Below are 19,813 nucleotides of genomic sequence, written 5' to 3'. Positions count from 1 at the left end.
ACCTTAAAAAGATGTATTAAGGGGATTCATTACATTTAGGAAACACATATCGGTGAACTGACTTAAAGTACTTCTAATGAGTTATATCAAAATAGTACCTGATGTACTCAAAACATTTTAATAACTCCAATGTAGCTGGAGGGGGACTAATTATCCAAGAATATTGTAATCTAATTTATACTGTGCATAGGTTACATTTTCAAGTTTCCTCCTCTGAAGACTACAAACATTTATGTTGATGTTCGTCTTGTTGTGTACCTACTTATGGTGACAATAATTCCACTTTATTTCTGTCAAGGTTAGATTTTTTCCATCTTTTTTTTTTCTTTGGTGAATGGATTTTATCTTGTCTGATAATGTGGGAACTCTCTCTTCTCTTTTGCTCTATCCTGTCATTTTCAAAACCACTTCTTTTAACTTTCAGTGTTTTTAAACTGCTAAACATTTAGTGCCTATCTAACCTGCAGTCACTGAATATTTGCTTGTTGCAAAGGTCTGCTTTAACTTCACTGCTTTCACGGGTGAGTTAGTATGGCTCTTACTCAGCCCCCTTCCTCCTGCTCCTTTTTGCAGAGATGCCAGGAGGAATGGTCGCGGTCCGGCGTTTCGCCGCTGCCTTTGAAAGCGGCTCGAGGGGCCGGTCCGGCTGCCGGCGCGGGTGTCGCCCCGGCCGGGCAGAGCAGGGCAGGCTCGGGCAGAGCCCGCTGGCCCCGCGCAGTCCCGGCCGCCCGCGGCAGGCGGCCCCGGAGCCGCAGGGCTGCGGACGGAGCGCGGGCAGCGCGGGGTCCCGGCAGCGGCGCTGCCGCGGTGGGAGCGGGGAACGGGCGCTGCCGGGAGCTCGCCCGGGAACCCCGCAGGAGGGGTGCGGAGGAGCGGGGGGCAGGTCCAGGATGGCCGGCGGGATGGGCGCGGGGCCGGGGCGAGGAGAGGGACCCTGCCCGATGGCGAGGGCGCTCGGGGCTCGCCGAGACCTTTCCTGACCCCGCTTAGTGAGGAGGCGGCGTTGTCCAGCGCAGGTGCCGCCTTTCCCCGACAGCTTCTCCCGGCGGGGCAGCGTGGTCTGCCCGCGCAGCTCTGGGATCTCCTCGTCTCCTCGGAGAAGCGAGGGGCAGAGCGGGAGCGGACGGCAGAAGATGCTGTGCCTCACGGTGGCCTTCCTTCACCAGTTGCTGCTGGTGCTGGTGCTGTGCAGCCGGGGTACAGAGAGGTGTCCTTCAGCCTTCTGCGAGTGCTCCGACTGGGAGGACTACAAAATCACTTGCAGGGACATCTACTTTATTCCCAGCCTTCCGGAGGACACCCAGACCGTGTGAGTACATTGGGATGGTTTAGGGAAGCCAGCTGTGAGTGTTCATACTTTGCAGGCAGGAGATGTTCTGAGCTGATGTCCTGTGAGATGAGGAAGTGGTGAGAGGGGAGAGGTGCTGCAGATTACCCGGGCGGTACGGGATAGCGGAACGGCAGTGTGCAGACTCTGCGTGTGGCAGGAGGAGGTAGGAAAAGTGACTCTCAAACCTTAAAGAACTGTGAAGAGATGGTTCATTGGATCTTAAGAGTTCTGTGAAAAATGTGGGGAAATAAGTAACTGGGCTGTTTGTGGGCAAAGTGAGCAGTGGGCTGGATTCTGTGTGGCAAGTGCTCAGGGGATGAGGGGAAGGAAAGGTAGATCACAATTTTGTGATTAAAAACCAATAGGAACTGATGTGTCACCTCACAAAGGCTTCCACAAAATCCTCTGTGCTTTTTCACCTTCTTTGTCAAAGGAAAATAAAAAGAATCCATGAGAACTGAGAATCCAAGTATACTGTCTGGGAGACAGGATACTTTAGATGAAAGCGTGGAGTATGGGATAAAGCAGCAAATTTAGAGCTTGCCAAAGGGATAGAGTAATTCAGGTAGCTCAGCCTTAGTGTTTGGTATTTTATGGGCACAGCAGAAGATCTTGTCCAGGTTCCTGCTGCTAATCCAGATGAGCATCTTATATCTGTCAGTCAAATACTGTAATGAGACTGAAATGGCACCTGCCAGCTGCGAGTGATGAATCACTCCTGGCTTTTACTTTGTTTCTTGAGGTACAAAAGTTTTATAGTCTTTATGGGAAGGTTCACTTGTAAATATAGATTACTTTCTGATAAAGTAAATGAACTCAAACTCAGTAAATTTAATTGCAAGGTAAACCAGTAACAGATTGATTCATTTATGTCTTGATAATGATTCTCAGGACTTTATATAAATAAGAACCATTAAATTATTTGCACTTACTTGAATGCTTCTCAGGTTTTTTTAACTTTGAAAGTAAAAGCTTAAATTGGTCACTTGCCTAGAAAGAAAGAAAAAAAAATATTTATGTTATTTCCATTATTTTTGCTTGCCTTTAATTTTTTTGATGGTTAGACTGCAGTATTTCATTAATAAGATTTTAAATTATACAAGTTTTTTGTTATTATACTTTTATATACACACTTTATTTAGGTTGAAATTGCCGTAATGCTACGACATGCACCAAGTAGGATGTTCTTTGAAATCTACCATGATAAGCTGGAAAATATAGCAATTTCAGTTTATAGGAGAAAATGCCTTTGTACAGGCATTTAAAATCATTAATAGAAACAATGAGATCACATAATGAAATTTGATAACTTTTCTTGAAATATGCTGCTTTGATGGCTGAGAAGTACCTCTCTGCATTCAGCTCCACAAATAAAGCACTCTGGCCACTGGAATTCTAGTGTTTTAAACACCTGTAGTAATGGGGCTGTAAAATAATGAGACATCGTTTTGAAAAGACAAAAACACCCTGTGAAGATCTTATTTCCATGGGAAAAGTAACTAATGAAAACAACAGAGAAATATTTTTCTGTTTATTTGGGGTGAAATTTAATCATGTGCACCTATTGCAGTGACCATTGCAAACTTCTCAAGATGTGTACTCCCTGCCATGTCAAGAAAATATTCCGGGTAACAACAATTGTGGTTTTATAGCATATGGTAGAAGTGGTAGAATGTGTGCTGCATAGTCTTTTATTTGAAAGCAAATGGGAGAATTATCTGAGGAAATAAGGAAAACAGAATTTTCACACACAACCTCCCCAAACAAACAAACAAGCAAACAAAACACAACCCAATCAAACACAAAAAAAACCCACCACACCACAGTTTTTTACTTCAGTTTGAAGTTTTCTCTTTGGATAAAGTGTGTTTATTTTCTTTCTCTTCTCTTATTTGAATTGCTGAAGTCTGGTGGACTGTACCTGATTCTGTAGTCCCTTGCTCTCTGCAAATATCTTAATATTTCTTTCCCTCCATATATTAAATGGGAATAATAACATTTACCTATGTGTGGTTTTTGTTAAGAGTGCTTTCAGATGTTTCAGACTGGATTATTTGCAAGTGGCAGTTAAAACAACACACAGAATTTGGTGAGATTGTAAAGTGTGTGCCCCTGATTCCGTCATGTTTTCATCCTTTTGCTGTACAATGGGCAGCAGTTCTGAATCAAAGACAAAAGATTCCAAAATAATTGAAGTTTCTGTTAACCTTAAGAACAAATAAACACTTCTTTGAGGTGAGATATGTAGCTGTACATATTGCACATTTTATGTTGAAACTTTGTACAATTTTCCCTAAATGCAGCAAGTTTGTTACTTTAGGCAAAGTAATTCTGCTTCTTGGTGGTAACGAGTGAACCTTAAGATTGCCAATTTAAAAACAGTTTTGTGTGGCTATTCAGTTTTGTAGGGTTTGTAGGACTAAGAGACTGGTGAGTCTAGGAATACTCTGCCAGCTTTTGGAGATGATGAGCTCTTTTCAATGCACAGAATCTTGAAACTCCAATTAAAGTTTCATTCTGATTATTCAATCAGAGCTGTTCTCATTTCTCTTTTACTACTTTAAAAGAATGGGGTCAACCATTTTTTAAGAAATGCTTACAAGAAATTCCAATAAAAGTTTATTTCTAATTCTTTTAGTAGAAAAATGACATGAACTTAAGCCAGAAAAGTGTGTTTATTTTAAACTGTTATTTATCCAAATATAGTTAATGCAGGTGCTTATCCAGAATTCCTGAATGAAGATATTGATTTTGGAGATGACCTTTTTCAGTATAAGATTTTTTTTGTTTACTTACACATACAGATCACCAAAACTCCACTGAACATTTTTCCAAAGATATAATTGCATCATAATTCTTGAATTATTGTAATATACTTCTTGGCATCATTATGATGACATATTCAGGTGATATCACTATCCTGGCATCACCTCAATGCACTTATCAATTATTTTCATTTTATAAATCTATTTCTAGATGTTTTTAATTTTTTTCTTTGACAATAAAACTAATAAAGTTTTGCTTCTTATTCAGCATGCACTACATCTCCTGCATTCACTTACTATAACAACTTAATCTCTCTCTTCTCCCTTCCCTTCCCTTCCCTTCCCTTCCCTTCCCTTCCCTTCCCTTCCCTTCCCTTCCCTTCCCTTCCCTTCCCTTCCCTTCCCTTCCCTTCCCTTCCCTTCCCTTCCCTTCCCTTCCCTTCCCTTCCCTTCCCTTCCCTTCCCTTCCCTTCCCTTCCGTTTTTATTCTGTACCCAGGTGCTATTTTCATATCAACATAATCAAATTTGATTGAAATTGAACAAGAGGATGTTAGGCAAGGATAGAGGAACTGGTATATAAATAGATACAAAACCAGTACAGTCTTCAAGAATATTCTCTTTACATTAGGTACTAAGCTAGAGTTCTGCATTTGCCACAGGCAGGGTACTGCCTTTTGATTAATACCCATATATTCTGTATGTTCTGTAGATAATATGGAATGGCTACACATTTTTAAATAATGTTTTAGTTGCAATTAATTCATTTTCAAAAAAATATGTGGTTATTTTAATTTGTAACAGGATTTGACTATTTCTGAAGACAAATCCAGATTTGAACCTTCTTAAAATAATTAAGTTTTTTTTTTACCAAACACTGTTATACTTACCAAATCCATGAAATCATTTTATCAATTGCCTTTCAGGTAATGATTGAAATAATTCTATGTACATGACTGCAACATAAAATGTTTCCTAAATACTGTATTTTACATAAAACTGTACTTTCTTGTCAATTCTGATGATTGTTATTGTATTTACCTACACATTTTGCTTAGAAAGGCATCATTGCTTCTATAATCCTGCTATTAACACACAACAATCCTGCATTTGACATACCGTAGGTCCAACACACTAGGTTGAAAAATTAGTGTGCATTATTGTCTCAGCTAAATTGAAATGTTACAGTGAAAGGATTTGTTAATACTCCCAGTGGTAAATTGAAGCACTGTTCTAAGGGTTCTTGAAGTAACTTACAAGCTGTGCACTGCTTGACTGTACATACAGAGGCCAACTCAAAGTGAGCAGATGAAGAACAGGAATGAGGGACTAAGGGAACAGAGAAACTGCTAAAGACCAAAATAATATCTTGTGAACATTGAATACAATATTTTCTTTCATTTCTCATCAGCCATTGTATCAGTAACATTTCTTGTACATTTAAATTTCCTGTGTCATGGCACAGAAATCTATCAAGTGCTAGGAACTGTACAAGCACAAACCAAAAAGACATAGAAACAGGCATTACTTCAGCATTTTTGAACTACATGCATAGCTTGCTCAGCAGAAAGCAGGAGGACTGCAAGTAGTTCTTTTTTAAATGCTGTGAAGAGATTAACCTCAATAAGAATATCACACATTTTTACAGAAGACACTGGTGATAAGGCAGTCAAAATTAATTTGTATCATTTCCTTGTTTGTTAAGATTATGAGTTTTGATCATCATAGTAGCAAAAGAGAAGTATATACCAGAGTTAAAAAACTCTTATTTTTGGAGTTGATTTCAACAGTGGTTTAACAGACTGATTCTGTAAGTGCTACACTACACTGAATCTTGAATTGCTATTATAATCAGTTTTCACTGCAGTGTTTTCTTTTGACATAACATTTCCAACCCATTACACTTCAGAAGCAAACAACAGCCTTCTCTTGAATTGGGAAACAGAGCTTATTGATACATCTGTAAAGGGAAAGAAAAAGATTAAATTTTACCAAAAAAAAAAAATCCATGTGACTGATAAGGAATATTTTACAGACTTTTTTGTAAATAGCTAATATCAGTGGAGAGGGCAACTTTTCATGAATCTGACTCATACAATCTGTTTATATATTTGCAAAATCAAAAAATTTGTAATGTTTTCCTTAACATGGGTTTACAGAACCTCTAAAGTGTATATAAAAGGTGATTATATTTTGAAAATTGGACTGTCTCAGGAAGTGTTTTAAAAATGTCTAAATAATCTGCCTTCATAACCAAGTGTGACTGAACCTTCCCACATGCGGTTCAGAGAGACTACTGTGAAATGCTAATTTTCCAAAACAGGAATAGGGAAAATGAGATAGAGTCTCAGTTCCTCAAAAACTCAATTTTAAACATGCTTTTGTGTTCTGCTGGACTCATCCCGTACATATTCCTATCTTCACAGAATACACATTAAAGAGTCTCAAAAAAATTAATAATATATATTGTGAAGCTGCTAATAGCATAGCAGCTTCTTGACCACACTTAGGTGGCTACTATGTGGTAAAAGCCAAATTTTAGAGAGTAGAAAAAGTAGCTTGTTTTACTCAAAAATGAGAAGTGAGCCTCTGCAAAAGGCCATTTTATGTCAACACCTTCTATTCTATTCAAGATTGTACAAACCAGCCAGTGCCCTGGTACCTTACCCAAGTCAATGGGAAACGATAGTCAGGATTTTGCAAAGTGCAATGCTATGGACTCAAGTTGAAGCACTGAGACCAGCTGTAGTAAACACTACAATTTAAGCCTAAATGTAGGCAATGAGCTGCTGACACATACTAAAAGAAGATTAGTTATCTCTTGAACTCCAGCCAGTGAGTGTCACCTGATGAATGCAAAGAAATAGGCATTTTAAATGGAACTCTTTACAAAAAAAAGGTTGAATCACACAGATTGAAAAGATTGAGCTAGTTTTTTCTCACAAATAAGTAGATACATAAATACAGAATTGAATAATTGAATTGAATTGAAATCGAATACTATAATTTAGCATAGAATCATACAATAGTTTGGGTTGGAATGCACTTTGAAGACCATCTAGTCCCACCACCTCTTGAAGGAGCAGGGACATCTTCAACTAGATCAGGTTGGTCAGAGTACCATCCAGCCTGACCTTAAATGCTTCCAGAGATGATTTATCTACCACCTTTATGAGCCATCTGTGCCTGGATTTCACCACAGTCATTGTAAAAATGTCTTCTTTATATCTAGTCTGAATTGACTATCTTTTAGTTTCAAATCATAATGCCCTGCTGTATTGCAGCAGGCTCTACTAAAAAGTGTGTCCCCAACTTTGTTAGAAGCCCTCTTTCAGTACTGGAAGGCTGCAATAAAGTGTCACTGGAGCCTTCTCTTCTGCAGGCTGAAAAAGCCCAGCAGAAGAAAAGCTCAACCTTTCCTCACAGAGAGGGGCTCCAGCTCAACCTTTCCTCACAGAGAGGTGTTCCAGCTCAACCCTCCCTTCCTCACTCAGGGGGTACCAGCTCTCTGGTCATTTTCATGGCCCTCCACTGAGCCCGCACCAGCAGGGGCACATCTTTCCTGTGCTTAGTACTCCAGAGCTGGAGTCTCACTAGAGCAGAGGGGCAGAATCCCCTCCCTTGCCCTGTGCACTTGGAGCCTTGGATAAATGATGTCTGCAGCCCTTCCCCTGTCCCCTGATGTAGTCACTCCATCAGAGAAGGCCACTGGGTTGGTCAGACAGGACTTGCCTTTGGGTGAAGCTGTGCTGACTGTCTCAAATCACCTCTCTGTTTTCCATGTGCCTTAGCATAGCTTCTGGGAGGATCTTCCCAGGAATAGAGATGAGATTGACAGATCAATAGTTACCCCAGTCCTCCTTTCCACCCTTTTAAAAGATGGGTGCAATGTTTCATCCTTTCCGGTCACCTGGGACTTCACCTGATTGCCATATTAAAACCCTACTACCCCATATATTTTCTTGTATTGTGATCACAGACATGCCTATTTCATTACTTTTGAACTAAATTTTGATTTTGACCTAAACCCAGCACTGCTACCTTTTTTACCCTGAACTTTAAACTTTTATGATGGCCTGCTATAAAATGTATTCTAACTACAATAGAGAAGAGCTGAGTTTCTGAAATATTGAACTAAAAGCCTATAAATTGCTGCAAAGAAAGTTCAAACAGGATCATGAAATTTCAGAAAAGAGCAATCAGAAGAGGCTCACTTCCTACAGGGAAAGAGAGTAAGATTAGGCTGTAATTGCTGGCTACTATTGCTTTTAATCAGAGAACAACTAAGTGCCTATAATTGCTGCCAGCTGCTCAGCAGAGGTCAAAAAGTCAAACTGAATGTTAGGAATTATTAAGATAAAAATATAGATGAAAATAAAGGAATTTTTTTTTGCCTCTGATTGTGCCTCTTATAGCATCTGCAAAAGGATATTCAAATGTATGAAATTACTTGCAGACAAAAAATAACTACATAGCAGCTACTAGCCTGTGTTTCCTCAGATCCAGTCAGAAGCACTGGGTGGTAACAAACTGAGCAAGGATAAGCTCCAACACTGTGGATTGGTGTTTTCTATTTGCTATAAATTCACAAGTAACCAACCTAAATTCTTGCCTGTCAGTCTGAGAGTGTCCAAATGTACCTCAGTTTGTAGGAAGAGGATACATAAGCACTTGTCCCAAACACTGACCTGTACAATTTCATTTTGAAGGAATCTACTATTTCTTTAATTTCTTAGGGCTGGACCAGTTTTGAGGGATGCTTTATGTTATTCTGTTGGACAGCTAGTTGTATGAAAGCAGCTATGTAGTCTTGCATATTCAGAAGTGATTCCCTACTTGCAGAGTTCCTTTGCTGTGTGAATCATTCCCTCATTCCTACTACATTGGTAATACTTGCATTGGACACTAGGTGGTAATCATTTTCTGGTAAGCTTAGCACAAATTTCACTATGTGAAATGCCTTTTTATAGCTATTTTTGCACCACTGAAAGACTACAATGCATTTATTTCAGAATAATTAAAAAATATATTTTTGTGTTGGATTTAATTGGATATAACAAACTAGAAACGAATGTGTCAATAGCTGTTTACCTAGCCACAACTTTGTTGTCATGTTTATTTCTACTATATTGAAGATAGAAGATCACTGCTTCTTACAATTTTCTCAGAAAAATGAATTTTGAATGTAAAATTTTTTACTTTGTTTTAAATTGACAAACTCTGTTTCATTTTGACATACGGTAAATTTCCCCCCCTGTATTGGTAGAGAATAGTTCATTAAAATATATAAAGGTTTTGTTGAGAAGATTCAAATTATAAATCATATAATTTCAATCTGAAATTCTTTGGGTGGTGTGTATTACTGTGTTTTGTAGATGTGCATTTAAAAATTTTTTTAAAATGAAGAGACAACTATGTCAAATAATATATTTACTTCCCTAATATATCTTACTGAAGTAATATCACTGATACTGCTGTGGATGTTAAAATAACATCCATATGGACACAACCTCTGGACCAATTGACATTCCCATGGCTGGGAGCTTGTTTGGAGCCAGGTGTATTGAGGTCAGGAGAAACATCAACCCACTGTTGGAAAAGTAGAAGTCTTTACTCATTCTTGTAACAAATACATGGAGTAGAGAAGGTAGACTGGGGAAGTAGATTCTTCCCTTGGGATTATAGGAATGTACATTCTCTTAATTTATACTTTAATTCAAGACAAAACCTTGGAGAGTTTGTACATATATTGCTATTACTAAACTCTATTTCTATTTCTTGTATGCAAGCTTCCAGAAGTTTGATAAATCTCAAGATAATAATATATTTGGCTATGTAAATCAAATATAATTGTAGTAAACAGGTACTTGGCATTATCAAACAAAACAGAATCAGGAAATCATCCTAATTTATTTCTTTTTTCTTTAACTGTTGTTAAATAGCAGATAGGGGAAAAGTTTATCATTTGTTCTTGATTATTCTTCAAACTATTCATTGACTAGATGCTCTGTAAGTGTATTCTCAAACTGTATTGGAAAACCAAAGATTGACAACAACAGGATGTAACTGTAAGTTTAACAGCTATCATAGGCTGACTTTCAGAAGTATTTCCTCCTTTCTTATTTAGAGGAACGAGTCTGCTGGAGATTCATGCTGTTAAGAGCTTGGCTGTTGAGAAGTATCTCCCTTAAATATTGTGGGTTTTTCTGAAATCTCCTGCAGATGGGTAAGGTACATACCACCCCCGCATCAGATGTTTGAGGAGGAAGAATGTACTATTTATTACAAAGAAAATGGAGATTTCTGGGGAGGTAGTTGCAATTGCTCTAATTCAATTTTGGCTGACATGCCTGAATTTCTTGCTCAGAATGAGGGATGGGATTTCGTTGTGGAGCCTGAAATGATGAAAAGAATTCTCTTAATACTTCACTAATTTCAATGGGCAAATATGTTTTGCTGGTCATGCTCTGGAGTTTTGGGAGGTCCATTATCACCACTGACTGCTGAATTTTTGGGAGGGATGATGCAGAAAGCTGCTATTTAGATTGTTGGAGCACAGCAAACAAAGCAAGCCACATAACAAAACAAGAATAGAAATGAGGCAAAGATGGCAACATGGAGAAAAGGCAAGATAAGAACAAAAATATTGGAGCAGAGCTGAAGCTGTGTAGGAATTTTTAATCTTAAATTGTAGCTACCAAAGGATATTAACTGTTAAATTTTTGTTTCTCTAGGAGATTTTTGGAGACTCATCTAAGAAAAATTCCAAGCAATGCTTTTTCCAATCTCCCCAACATCTCTAGGATGTAAGTTCTGTTTGGTTTCTGATACTATTCTTTTAAATTTTTGTTAAAAATTATTCTCCTTCTCCAAAATTCTGTCTTTGTGTATAAATATTTATGGAATGAAAATACTAGGGTACCTTTGCATTACATTTTAGAACTGAAGGTAATAATTCCATTGTTTATAACATGAACCAGTCACAGGAAGGCATTCTGTGCATGTGTGAACAAGACCACTCCTCCTTTATTGATGTTGATGTGATAAATAAAGCTATTAAACATTTCTTTAGTTTGCAAATTACAGGAAATCATTTCACTTATAACAAATAAACATATTCAATAGCTGGTCCTGGCTAAAAATTTAAATTTGTCCCGTAAAGGTGGCTATGTTAAGGAAACTCACCTGTCCGACCATCCACTCAGGAGCCCCTCTGAGAGTCACGTTCACACCATTACCAGCTCGACCCCACATTTCCCATAGCAAAGTCTCAGATGTCCAGATCTTTGAATGGTTTCATCCTGATTCAATAAATAAATAACAAAATAGCCTGAGTCTGGTGCCCCCAAAGAGGGACCCTGAAAGGAATCTCTGGGGTTTTACACCCTCACAATTTAAGTGCCCCAGAGTTGGTGGTCCTTGGCTCCTGCTGTGTCTCTGCTCTGGGTGTGCCCCTCACCTGGCCTGGCCACTGTGCACAAGGTCAGCAGCTCCTCCCGCCCAGAGCTCACCTGCAGCTCACACTGCAGCTGCAAACCGAGCTACCTGTGCTGAATGGGCTCCTCAGCAGCTGCCCTTGCGCTGTACTGCTCTTTGATGTCAGCAGTCTAGATTAAAAGTTGTCCCACCTCTGTTTGTTCTTTGTCCCTGGCCCATAGTCTGTGATCCTGCACATGTCTGTTTGATGCCGTGAATTTCTCTGTCACCCCACAATTCCCTCCCCAGAATCAGAGCTGTGTAATTTAGAAAGGACCTCAGGAGGGCTTTAGTCCACAATCTGCTCACATGATCCAACCAGAATGGATAGGGCTCTGACTCAATCTGCTGCTCAGTTTATCTGTGGCCACTCTTAACTAATTAAGCCTCCTCATTAAGTAATAGGCCCACTTTTTTCTTGTTCAGCTTTTTATTACTAATGCAGCGATAGGAATTCTTCTTCTTGCCCTTGATGTTCCATGCAAGTCTCAATTCTATATGAACTTTGAATAGCTGAGGATTACCATTTAAGAATTCATGAAAAAGGACTGTGGGGGAACATGGTCTGCCTATTATACTTTATAGCTTCATCCAGATATATTGAAATAAAGACTTCCTAAAATCCTTTTAAGTAATTGTTTTTTGATATCTGCAGCTTCATTTACCGTCTCAGTTTAATCAGATAGATGGGGTCTTGTTTCAGGGTTTTTGGAGAGGGAGGGATATCCCTCACATGATATGTAATATTATATATAAAAACGATACATTTAGTTTAGAACTGAGTTTGATTCAATATAAAAGGGTGTCAGCCATTCTTTAGCTCCAAAAGCTCCACTGGAAATTTAAATTTGAATAGTGTCAATGCCCATCTGGATATTTCTTATAGCATTACTACTACCACAAAACATAAACTCCCACCCCCTTGATATAAACTTCAAGTTGGGGAATCAGTACCTGTGTTTTAACTACAACTTTCATGTGTATGTCTTGGCCTCTAATACCACATCTCATTTGCCTCTCCCAGCTCATAATTTCTGTGCAATGAAAATTACCAGATCGTTCCTGGTTTTGCAAATTCATCTAGAAAATGTTCTGAAGTTTCAACAGGGTAATATATACTGTGTTTATTATTCAAAATACAGCAGTTAATTTTGCTATATGGTGTCTACTATATGATTTCCACAAATAAACATGTTCTTTTTATCTGTACTGAATAGCAAATTTAGTTGTCCTCTTTTTGAACCTTATTTAAACAAAAATTTTAGAGCTACAATTTCTCTTAAATGAATGCATGGCTATGTACTCTTGATAGTACATAGACAAAGTAGAGATTTTTCCCCCTGTGCTGCTTTTCCACGTGAATGAAAGAAAAAACATTTTAATTATGTGCTTAATTGCAAAGCTAATTCCTGTCAGAAAGGCATCACTGAGTAAAAGAAGTTTTATAGGATATTCAAATGCAATTGAAATTTCTGGTTTACACTGTTAATAAGGCAAATACAGTAAATCTTGGTAAAAGGGATTCACCTGGTACTTTCTGCCGACTTAAGAACACATTGAACATTCAGTATGTTTAAGGTCAAGGACAAGGAACATTTTTTACACCTCACATGTATCTGCACCTCCTGTGCTCCCAGTGCCAGCTGATACAGCACAGCCTCAACTCAGTCTCCAGTGCCTTACCTGCTCCTGGTTGTCTTCTCCTGAAGTGCCCCACGTGTCACCAAGCTGCTCTCCATCAGCAGCAGAGGACAACAGGGGCAGCAATAACAGGGGATGCTGAGATTGGAAAAAAGCAAAGAAAGGTGGAGAGGGGGAGAAGGAAGAAAATAAGGGCTGAGAGAAGGCCTTGGGGATGCTGCCAAGTGTTGATCTGATTTAAATCCTGCTCTTTCTGATCATCATAGCTGGATGAGAAAAATAATGAGACGATAAATGAAGCGGCATGATGGGCACATAGCCGTGGCTTCCCAGTGTCTGAGACCTGTTTATTTTTCTGTTTGCTGGTGTTTAGTTACATCTCTATAGATGAAACACTTCAGAGTCTGGAGGCCCATTCCTTCAACAGTTTAAGCAAAGTCACTCACATGTAAGTACTGTTAATTAAATAAATGAATACAGTGATGAGATAAATTTGGAATGTGTGGAAATAACATACATGATGATGTTCGTCATTCCTGTCCCCTGTGTAGCTAAATATTCCTTTTTTCATTTCCTTTCTCCATAATGTGGAGTGAGTCAATCTCATTTTTGAGCTTATTTCATTGTGCTTGTTTTCCATATATCTTTTTGGTTCCCTTCTGTATCTTCCCATAGAACTGTAGATAAATGTACTGAGAAACTAGTGGGAGTGCATAATGAACTTGATGTCAAGTTGAAATAAAATGGTAACTAAGAATTTTTTCCTGTCGATTTACTGCAGGTAAGTGTAAAACAGTAATATAAGCATAAGAAATAAAATCAGAAGGAGCAAAGCACAGAGCAAAATGGCACTACCTGGAGACATGAAGAATAAGTAACAATTCTGAAAGAGAACTAGTAAAATGAGGAGTGTTTATATGGTTATTAAATGGAACAAGAATAATATGGAAAAAGGCATCTGGGAAGTGTTTTTGCACCTTTTTGTTCTCCTGTTCTGACCAATCCACACCAAGTGACACTCTAAGGGCAGTTACAGAACTGCTGGGATGCATCCAGAGAATTCTTGTCATCCATCAGGACCCTGTCAAAATGAGAATGTAATGTATTGAATAGAGAGCTCCATAGGACCCCTCCTGTATCTGCTACTCTTCCATGTTTCCCTTACTGATTCAAAAGAGGGACTGGAAAGTGTGCCACTGTTGTAAAGCTCAGCTCAATTACAGTTTGGCGTATTTCAGAGATTTTTGTTTGCAGAGGTTCCATGGGAGAGCACTGTTAGTCCCCATGAATCCAGAAAACATGGTCAGAGAGAAAAGTCTTTTGTGTCCAGAAAGAAAACATGTCAGAGGCAGACTGACTTTTTTAAGATTGTTGCAAGAAGTGAAAACTACTACCCATTTTCACACTAATGTTTGAAAAAATAATAATAATGTTTAAGTAGATTAGACATGGCTGGTATTTATTCCTGTGGTAATAAACACTGGAACTGTTTTCCTGGAGACATTGTCACTACCACTGCAGGCCTTTAAGGCTGTATGATCTGAAATTCCATAGATCTATTTAATCTTCAGTCAGAGAAAGAGACTGAATTAGATGATGATTTAACACTGCTCTATTTTATATGATTTTTTTTTCCTTTTACTTTACACAGTGTGAATCAGAGAGACTAACAAAGTTACAGGAGAAAAATATAATTATTGTTAATGAAGATAAAGAGAGAAACTAATGCTGGAAAGTGTAAGTGACTCCTCTAAGAGACCATGAACCTGACTGGCATATTTGGCATATCTAGAAGCAGAGTGCAAGGATCCTGAGATCTGCTTCAGGCCAACAACATGCACCAATAGTATTCCTGAGTTTCACAGCAAGGCTTTGGTGTGATATCAGTACTTACCTTTGGTTAGAATACCATCTCCTATTATGCTGATGTTTTTTCCTAAGCCTGTTGTGTTCATGTTCTCTCCTCCTCTTTCATAGTTGTTGTGTCTTTAAAATTTCTTGTTTAACGCAATTGAACATTTAATGAAACATTTACTGGCAGCACATTTTATCAGCAATGAATAAAGCATCTGCCACTATGCACTACAAATTCCACATATGGTGCTTTTGTGGTTCACCTTATTAGAAATTAAAGATAAAATGCTCCAGAAAGTTCCAAAATCACACTCCCTCCAGCCCCTAGGCCTGGATGTGTTGTCCATGACCAGGAAGCTGCAGGTGTGTGCAGGAGTCAGCAGAGTTCACAGACACCTACTCTCATGTCACCCCTTCACCCCTGGCACAGGCTGTGGGGAGGGCATGGAGGGAATGCTTCCTGCTCCACTACACAAGGGTATGGTAAAGTGGGACCCCTTGTATTTATCACAAAGCACCAAAAGAAACTGTAGACAGACATACAAGATTTTTTTTTTTTTCTGCACAAGAGCCAAAAATATTACCCAGGACAAGACATCAGAACTCTGCTCACAAAAGTTATAGGAAAACCCCAAGACTTTGCAGATAGCCCACAAAGAAGGACCACCTCTACCACTTAAAAGTGCTTACCAGGTTTATAAAATCTGTTTGGAAGTAAGGCACATGTATAATTTAATCAGGAAGTATCCAAGCATCTGGAAAATTAGACAGCTGCATATAAGCTGTGAAAGAAAGCAATTTATAGATTTGATAATTTTTATGAATTGTTTCTATAACTCCTGATTTGTTAAAACCTATCGCTGTTGAGTTTGATTTACTTTCCAAACAACAGGAGAATACAGGGATAAATTTGTAACTTGTGCTATGCATTAATTTAATGTTCTCCATTTACATAGTATGTTTAAAGTATTATTGCTAAAATAATACTAAGTTAAGATTATCACAAAGTATTTTAAAGAAGATTGAGATTAACAGTTTTGAAAAATCATTTCACAGAGTTTTATTTTTATAGCTTGTTTTCCTTTGAACTTTCATAAAGTGCAGCTTTATGAAAATAATCTTTTTACCATAACTGAAACTTATACACACAGTTTCATTCTCAAAACATTTGTTTTTAGACATAAGAACTTTTCAAGAGAAAATTCAGTGTTTGTAGAAGGGAGAAACTAATGCTTTGCTTTGAGCCAAGTGTTATGTGAATAGGCATCCTGTGTTCATCATGATCTGTCTGCCAAGCTTAGTTAGTGCACTTCAGCCTTGATCTTCAGCAACCCATTTTCTCAGTCCTTATTTGGTTCACATACCTCTGTCCTGACTTTCTGTTCTTTCCAGACCTCAGCTCTTTAGGCATAGGTCATATTTTTATGCATCCATGCCTTTCAAGTACTGAGCAACTTCTGCAAACGAAGGATACTGATCACCTGCTGTATTTTAATGAGCCACATCTCATTTTGCTGGTAATTACTGGCAAAATTTCCAGTCTATGAAGATGTAAATAAGGAACAAACTTCTGGTTTTTCTTCTCCCCAGTTGTATTAAATTGGTCTCACAATGCTTTCTTGTTTCTTTTTGTATTTACCTTTTTTAAGCATGTCTGTTTACGAATTCAGATCTCTCTCATACAATTACATGAGTATGTATTTTTTGTAAGTGTAATTATGAAAGGGTCTGATTAGCAATCAGTGTCTCTGTGTAGTTGCCTTACTAGTAGAACTGAAACTTGGTAACGTTACACTAAATAAAAACCTGATGCAATTAGGTCTCTGTTTCTCAGGGAAACATTCCTGCAAACAGAACCTCAGAACCCCATTCTTTCTTTTCCTCCTTTCTCTGTGTCTTGGCTCACCCTCCCCTGGTCTCTCCCTACTCTCTTATCCTAACTCATAAAGGATTCTCCCCTTATACAACCACATAAAAGCCCTCTCAGCATTTGGGAACAAGGCCAAAGGTTATGGGTCAAGTGCCTTGCCCTCCTATATGTGACATCATTTGGAGAGCTGGTGGGGGAGCACTCTGCAGCTCTGCAGGGAGATGGAGCCAAGGGCAGAGCAGCCCCACCATCCTCTGGGCTAGGGCTGCCCTTCTCCTGGACAGCTCGCGATGCCAGACCAGGGGTACAGCACTGCAGGAAGAAGAGAGAAGCACCTGCAGAGATTTGTGGGGGAATGCTGTGTACCTGCAGTGAATTTCAGAGCTGGGCTAAGTGCTGTGCAAAACCATCTTGTTAAAATCTGCAGTCTGGAGGTAGGGAGTAGCCTGTTGGGAGCCTAAGCCAGCTTTCTGGTGCCAGGGCTGCAAAGGCTGAAACAGGTGCATGCAGATGAAATAACATGGATGGTTTGGCTGCAGGGGGAGAATAAAACATGGCAGTGGAGAGAAGCTAAGGTCGCTACTAAGTCTCAGAAAGTAGAGAGGGGGGCCCAGGTTATTACAATACAGTAAAAAAAAAGCTTGTTTAAAACATTGCACAATTGCTGACCTGGATACCCTTAGTCTTAGTAGGTATCACAGCACAACATGGTTATATTGCTACTCTAAAGCCAGATTTGCAATTTCTGAATCCTGGGCTTAAAGAGACTCAAGAATGTATCAATATTGCAAGGCAGGTATGAAAAACATGTCTGGTAAATGACATTTAGGTTTCACTTAAATATGTAAATGTTTGTGCTTCTTTTAATGTTACCAAATTCAGATAAAATTTTAAGTACCATATTAACATTTCTGAAAAGTTAGCTGGAAAAACATATGTCTCAATTAATTAGTTAGCCTAATATTTGAAGAGTTCTTGCTATTAGTTTCATTTTTAGATACATTTGGATTTGAAAGTAGTTATAGCTTTGCAATTAAACATAAGTTCATAGTTATTTGTAAATCTTGACACATATTTTTATAAAATCAACTGACTTTCTCTGCACATCCATTCTTGATGAGATAAAGTTTTTTGTGTATTTTCATTAAAAAGGAAAAGTGAATTGCTGTTCTTGGACAGTCAGGTGGTGATTTCATTGTGAACCTAGTACATTTTTAATTCCTAGTCTGAGTGCCAGAACTAAAATGTCAAACATAAAGTGTCTTTAAAGCACAAACAAGACAGTTTTAAAATGGTTTCTGTACTTCCAAGAATAGAGTACAGTTTCTAAAGCAACTTTGAATACTTTTGTAAATACTCTATTAATAATTCTATTAGCTTGTAAGTAAGTAAGTAGCAGCACACCTTTTTTTTTTAATGAGCATTTCTAAGTAATTTCAGTTAGGAATGCAAAGTTTATTGTTTAAAGGACTGAAATGTTTGTTTCTTTTTGCATTCTTGGTCCTTTTGCCTTTTTGCATCAATGGTCAACAAAAGTGCCAACTAACTGTCTCAGGTTTTCTTATACCTTAAAAGCACTTAATGCCTAGAAGGACTCCGAATTGTAACACTGCTGTATGCCATGATTTTTCTATTTTCTAAAGCTGCATTTCAAAAGTAATTTAAAATCAGCTCTCATAGACACGTAGATATCTGGGAACTAGCTTACTAGGCATTTTAAGTATACTCTTTGGCTTTATCTGCATTTTAGGCAGCTTAAACTGCTAAGAGTTCTCCTAGAGCTGCTTTTCAAAGAACCGCAACTTTTTAAGTTCACAAGTTTCAATATTTTCAACTCACCAATTCGTAGAAGATAAATGATAAAAGTGCAAACCCTGCTTAATGAATTTACTGATAATCTACTTGCTCTTCTATCTTTATGGACCTTTTGGGATTAATCTTTACACCACAGCAGTCTTTTGATTACAGCTTGAAAATTAGGATCATACATTTATGTGTCTTTGAGTATATAACTCATGCCTGATTACTGTAAAAGAAATTGTGAAATGCAGTTTGTCCTGCTAATTGATGAGATCAGAATTATTCAAATATCCTTCCTCCTTATGGGCTTAACTTCATAGGCTCCAATATTAATGGAGCAGTAGATATCCTTTAAATCTGTGATTTTAGAGAGGCATTCCTTCCAGTACTCTAAGACTAATCATGTTTGAATATTTAAAGCAAGGAGAGCAGCACAGTTCATGAATGGAAATTAAGAACTGTGGGGAGGAAAGGGTTGGAAAAGAGAATATTGGCAAGAAGAGAGAAAGATAAATTGGATTAGAATTGTTTTCATTCAGAGACCAATCCCGCACCGAGGAGGTGTTAGAAAACAGTGTCAGAGAATTCATGTATCTGTGTTTGTTTTGGTTATTTTTTGTCTACTGAAGTGACATTTTCTCACAAGATAACAGAAAATTGTGAAAGACTTAAAAGCATTCTTCTTATAGACTTGGGACCTCTTTGTAAGCAGGGAAAGGAGATAAGAAGTGTGGAGATTGTAAAACACAGCCCGGGTGAAGATTTGCACGCGTTCCAGGCCCCCTTTGATATGCAAGGCAGCACTCAGGCCTCACTGTGTTTTGCCCCTGCTAATAGAGCCTAGCAGTCTGTGTGTCTCTACTTGATTTTTTTTGAATCCTCCAGCCAGCAAGATGATGGAATAAATCTACTCTTTGTACTTCAGCTGTGTGTCATGGTCGCCTTGGTGTTACCTACGTTTGTCCACAGCACACCAGAGCTTTCTCTTTTTCACCCAGATAAAATGAGAGCCCACATATTCAGGCCAGTCAAATGCAGGAGGCACATTTGACTGGACCAGAAGCAGGGAAAATTGGAT

At 38.4% G+C, this 19,813-nt stretch overlaps 1 protein-coding gene across 3 annotated transcripts in view; it reads left to right on the top strand.

Annotated features, from left to right (window-relative positions):
* Positions 1-1,133: 1,133 nt before the first annotated feature.
* The window catches only part of TSHR (thyroid stimulating hormone receptor), a gene marked incomplete at both ends in the record, with an annotated part of 41,118 nt that continues 22,438 nt past the window's right edge, over positions 1,134-19,813 (top strand). Inside the window, 3 exons of one of the 3 annotated variants that reach the window (XM_084208021.1) lie at positions 1,134-1,309; positions 10,829-10,900; positions 13,585-13,659. In XM_084208021.1, the coding sequence (XP_084064147.1) occupies positions 1,134-1,309; positions 10,829-10,900; positions 13,585-13,659 (323 nt within the window). The remainder of the gene's footprint in view (positions 1,310-10,828; positions 10,901-13,584; positions 13,660-19,813) is intronic. The other 2 variants (XM_084208022.1, XM_084208023.1) reach the window with 2 other exon arrangements.

Source organism: Fringilla coelebs, assembly GCF_963513975.1.
Source record: "Fringilla coelebs genome assembly, chromosome: 6".
Taxonomy (NCBI): domain Eukaryota; kingdom Metazoa; phylum Chordata; class Aves; order Passeriformes; family Fringillidae; genus Fringilla; species Fringilla coelebs.
Note: the sequence above shows the minus strand (reverse complement) of the source record. Positions and strands in the feature narration are given on the sequence as shown.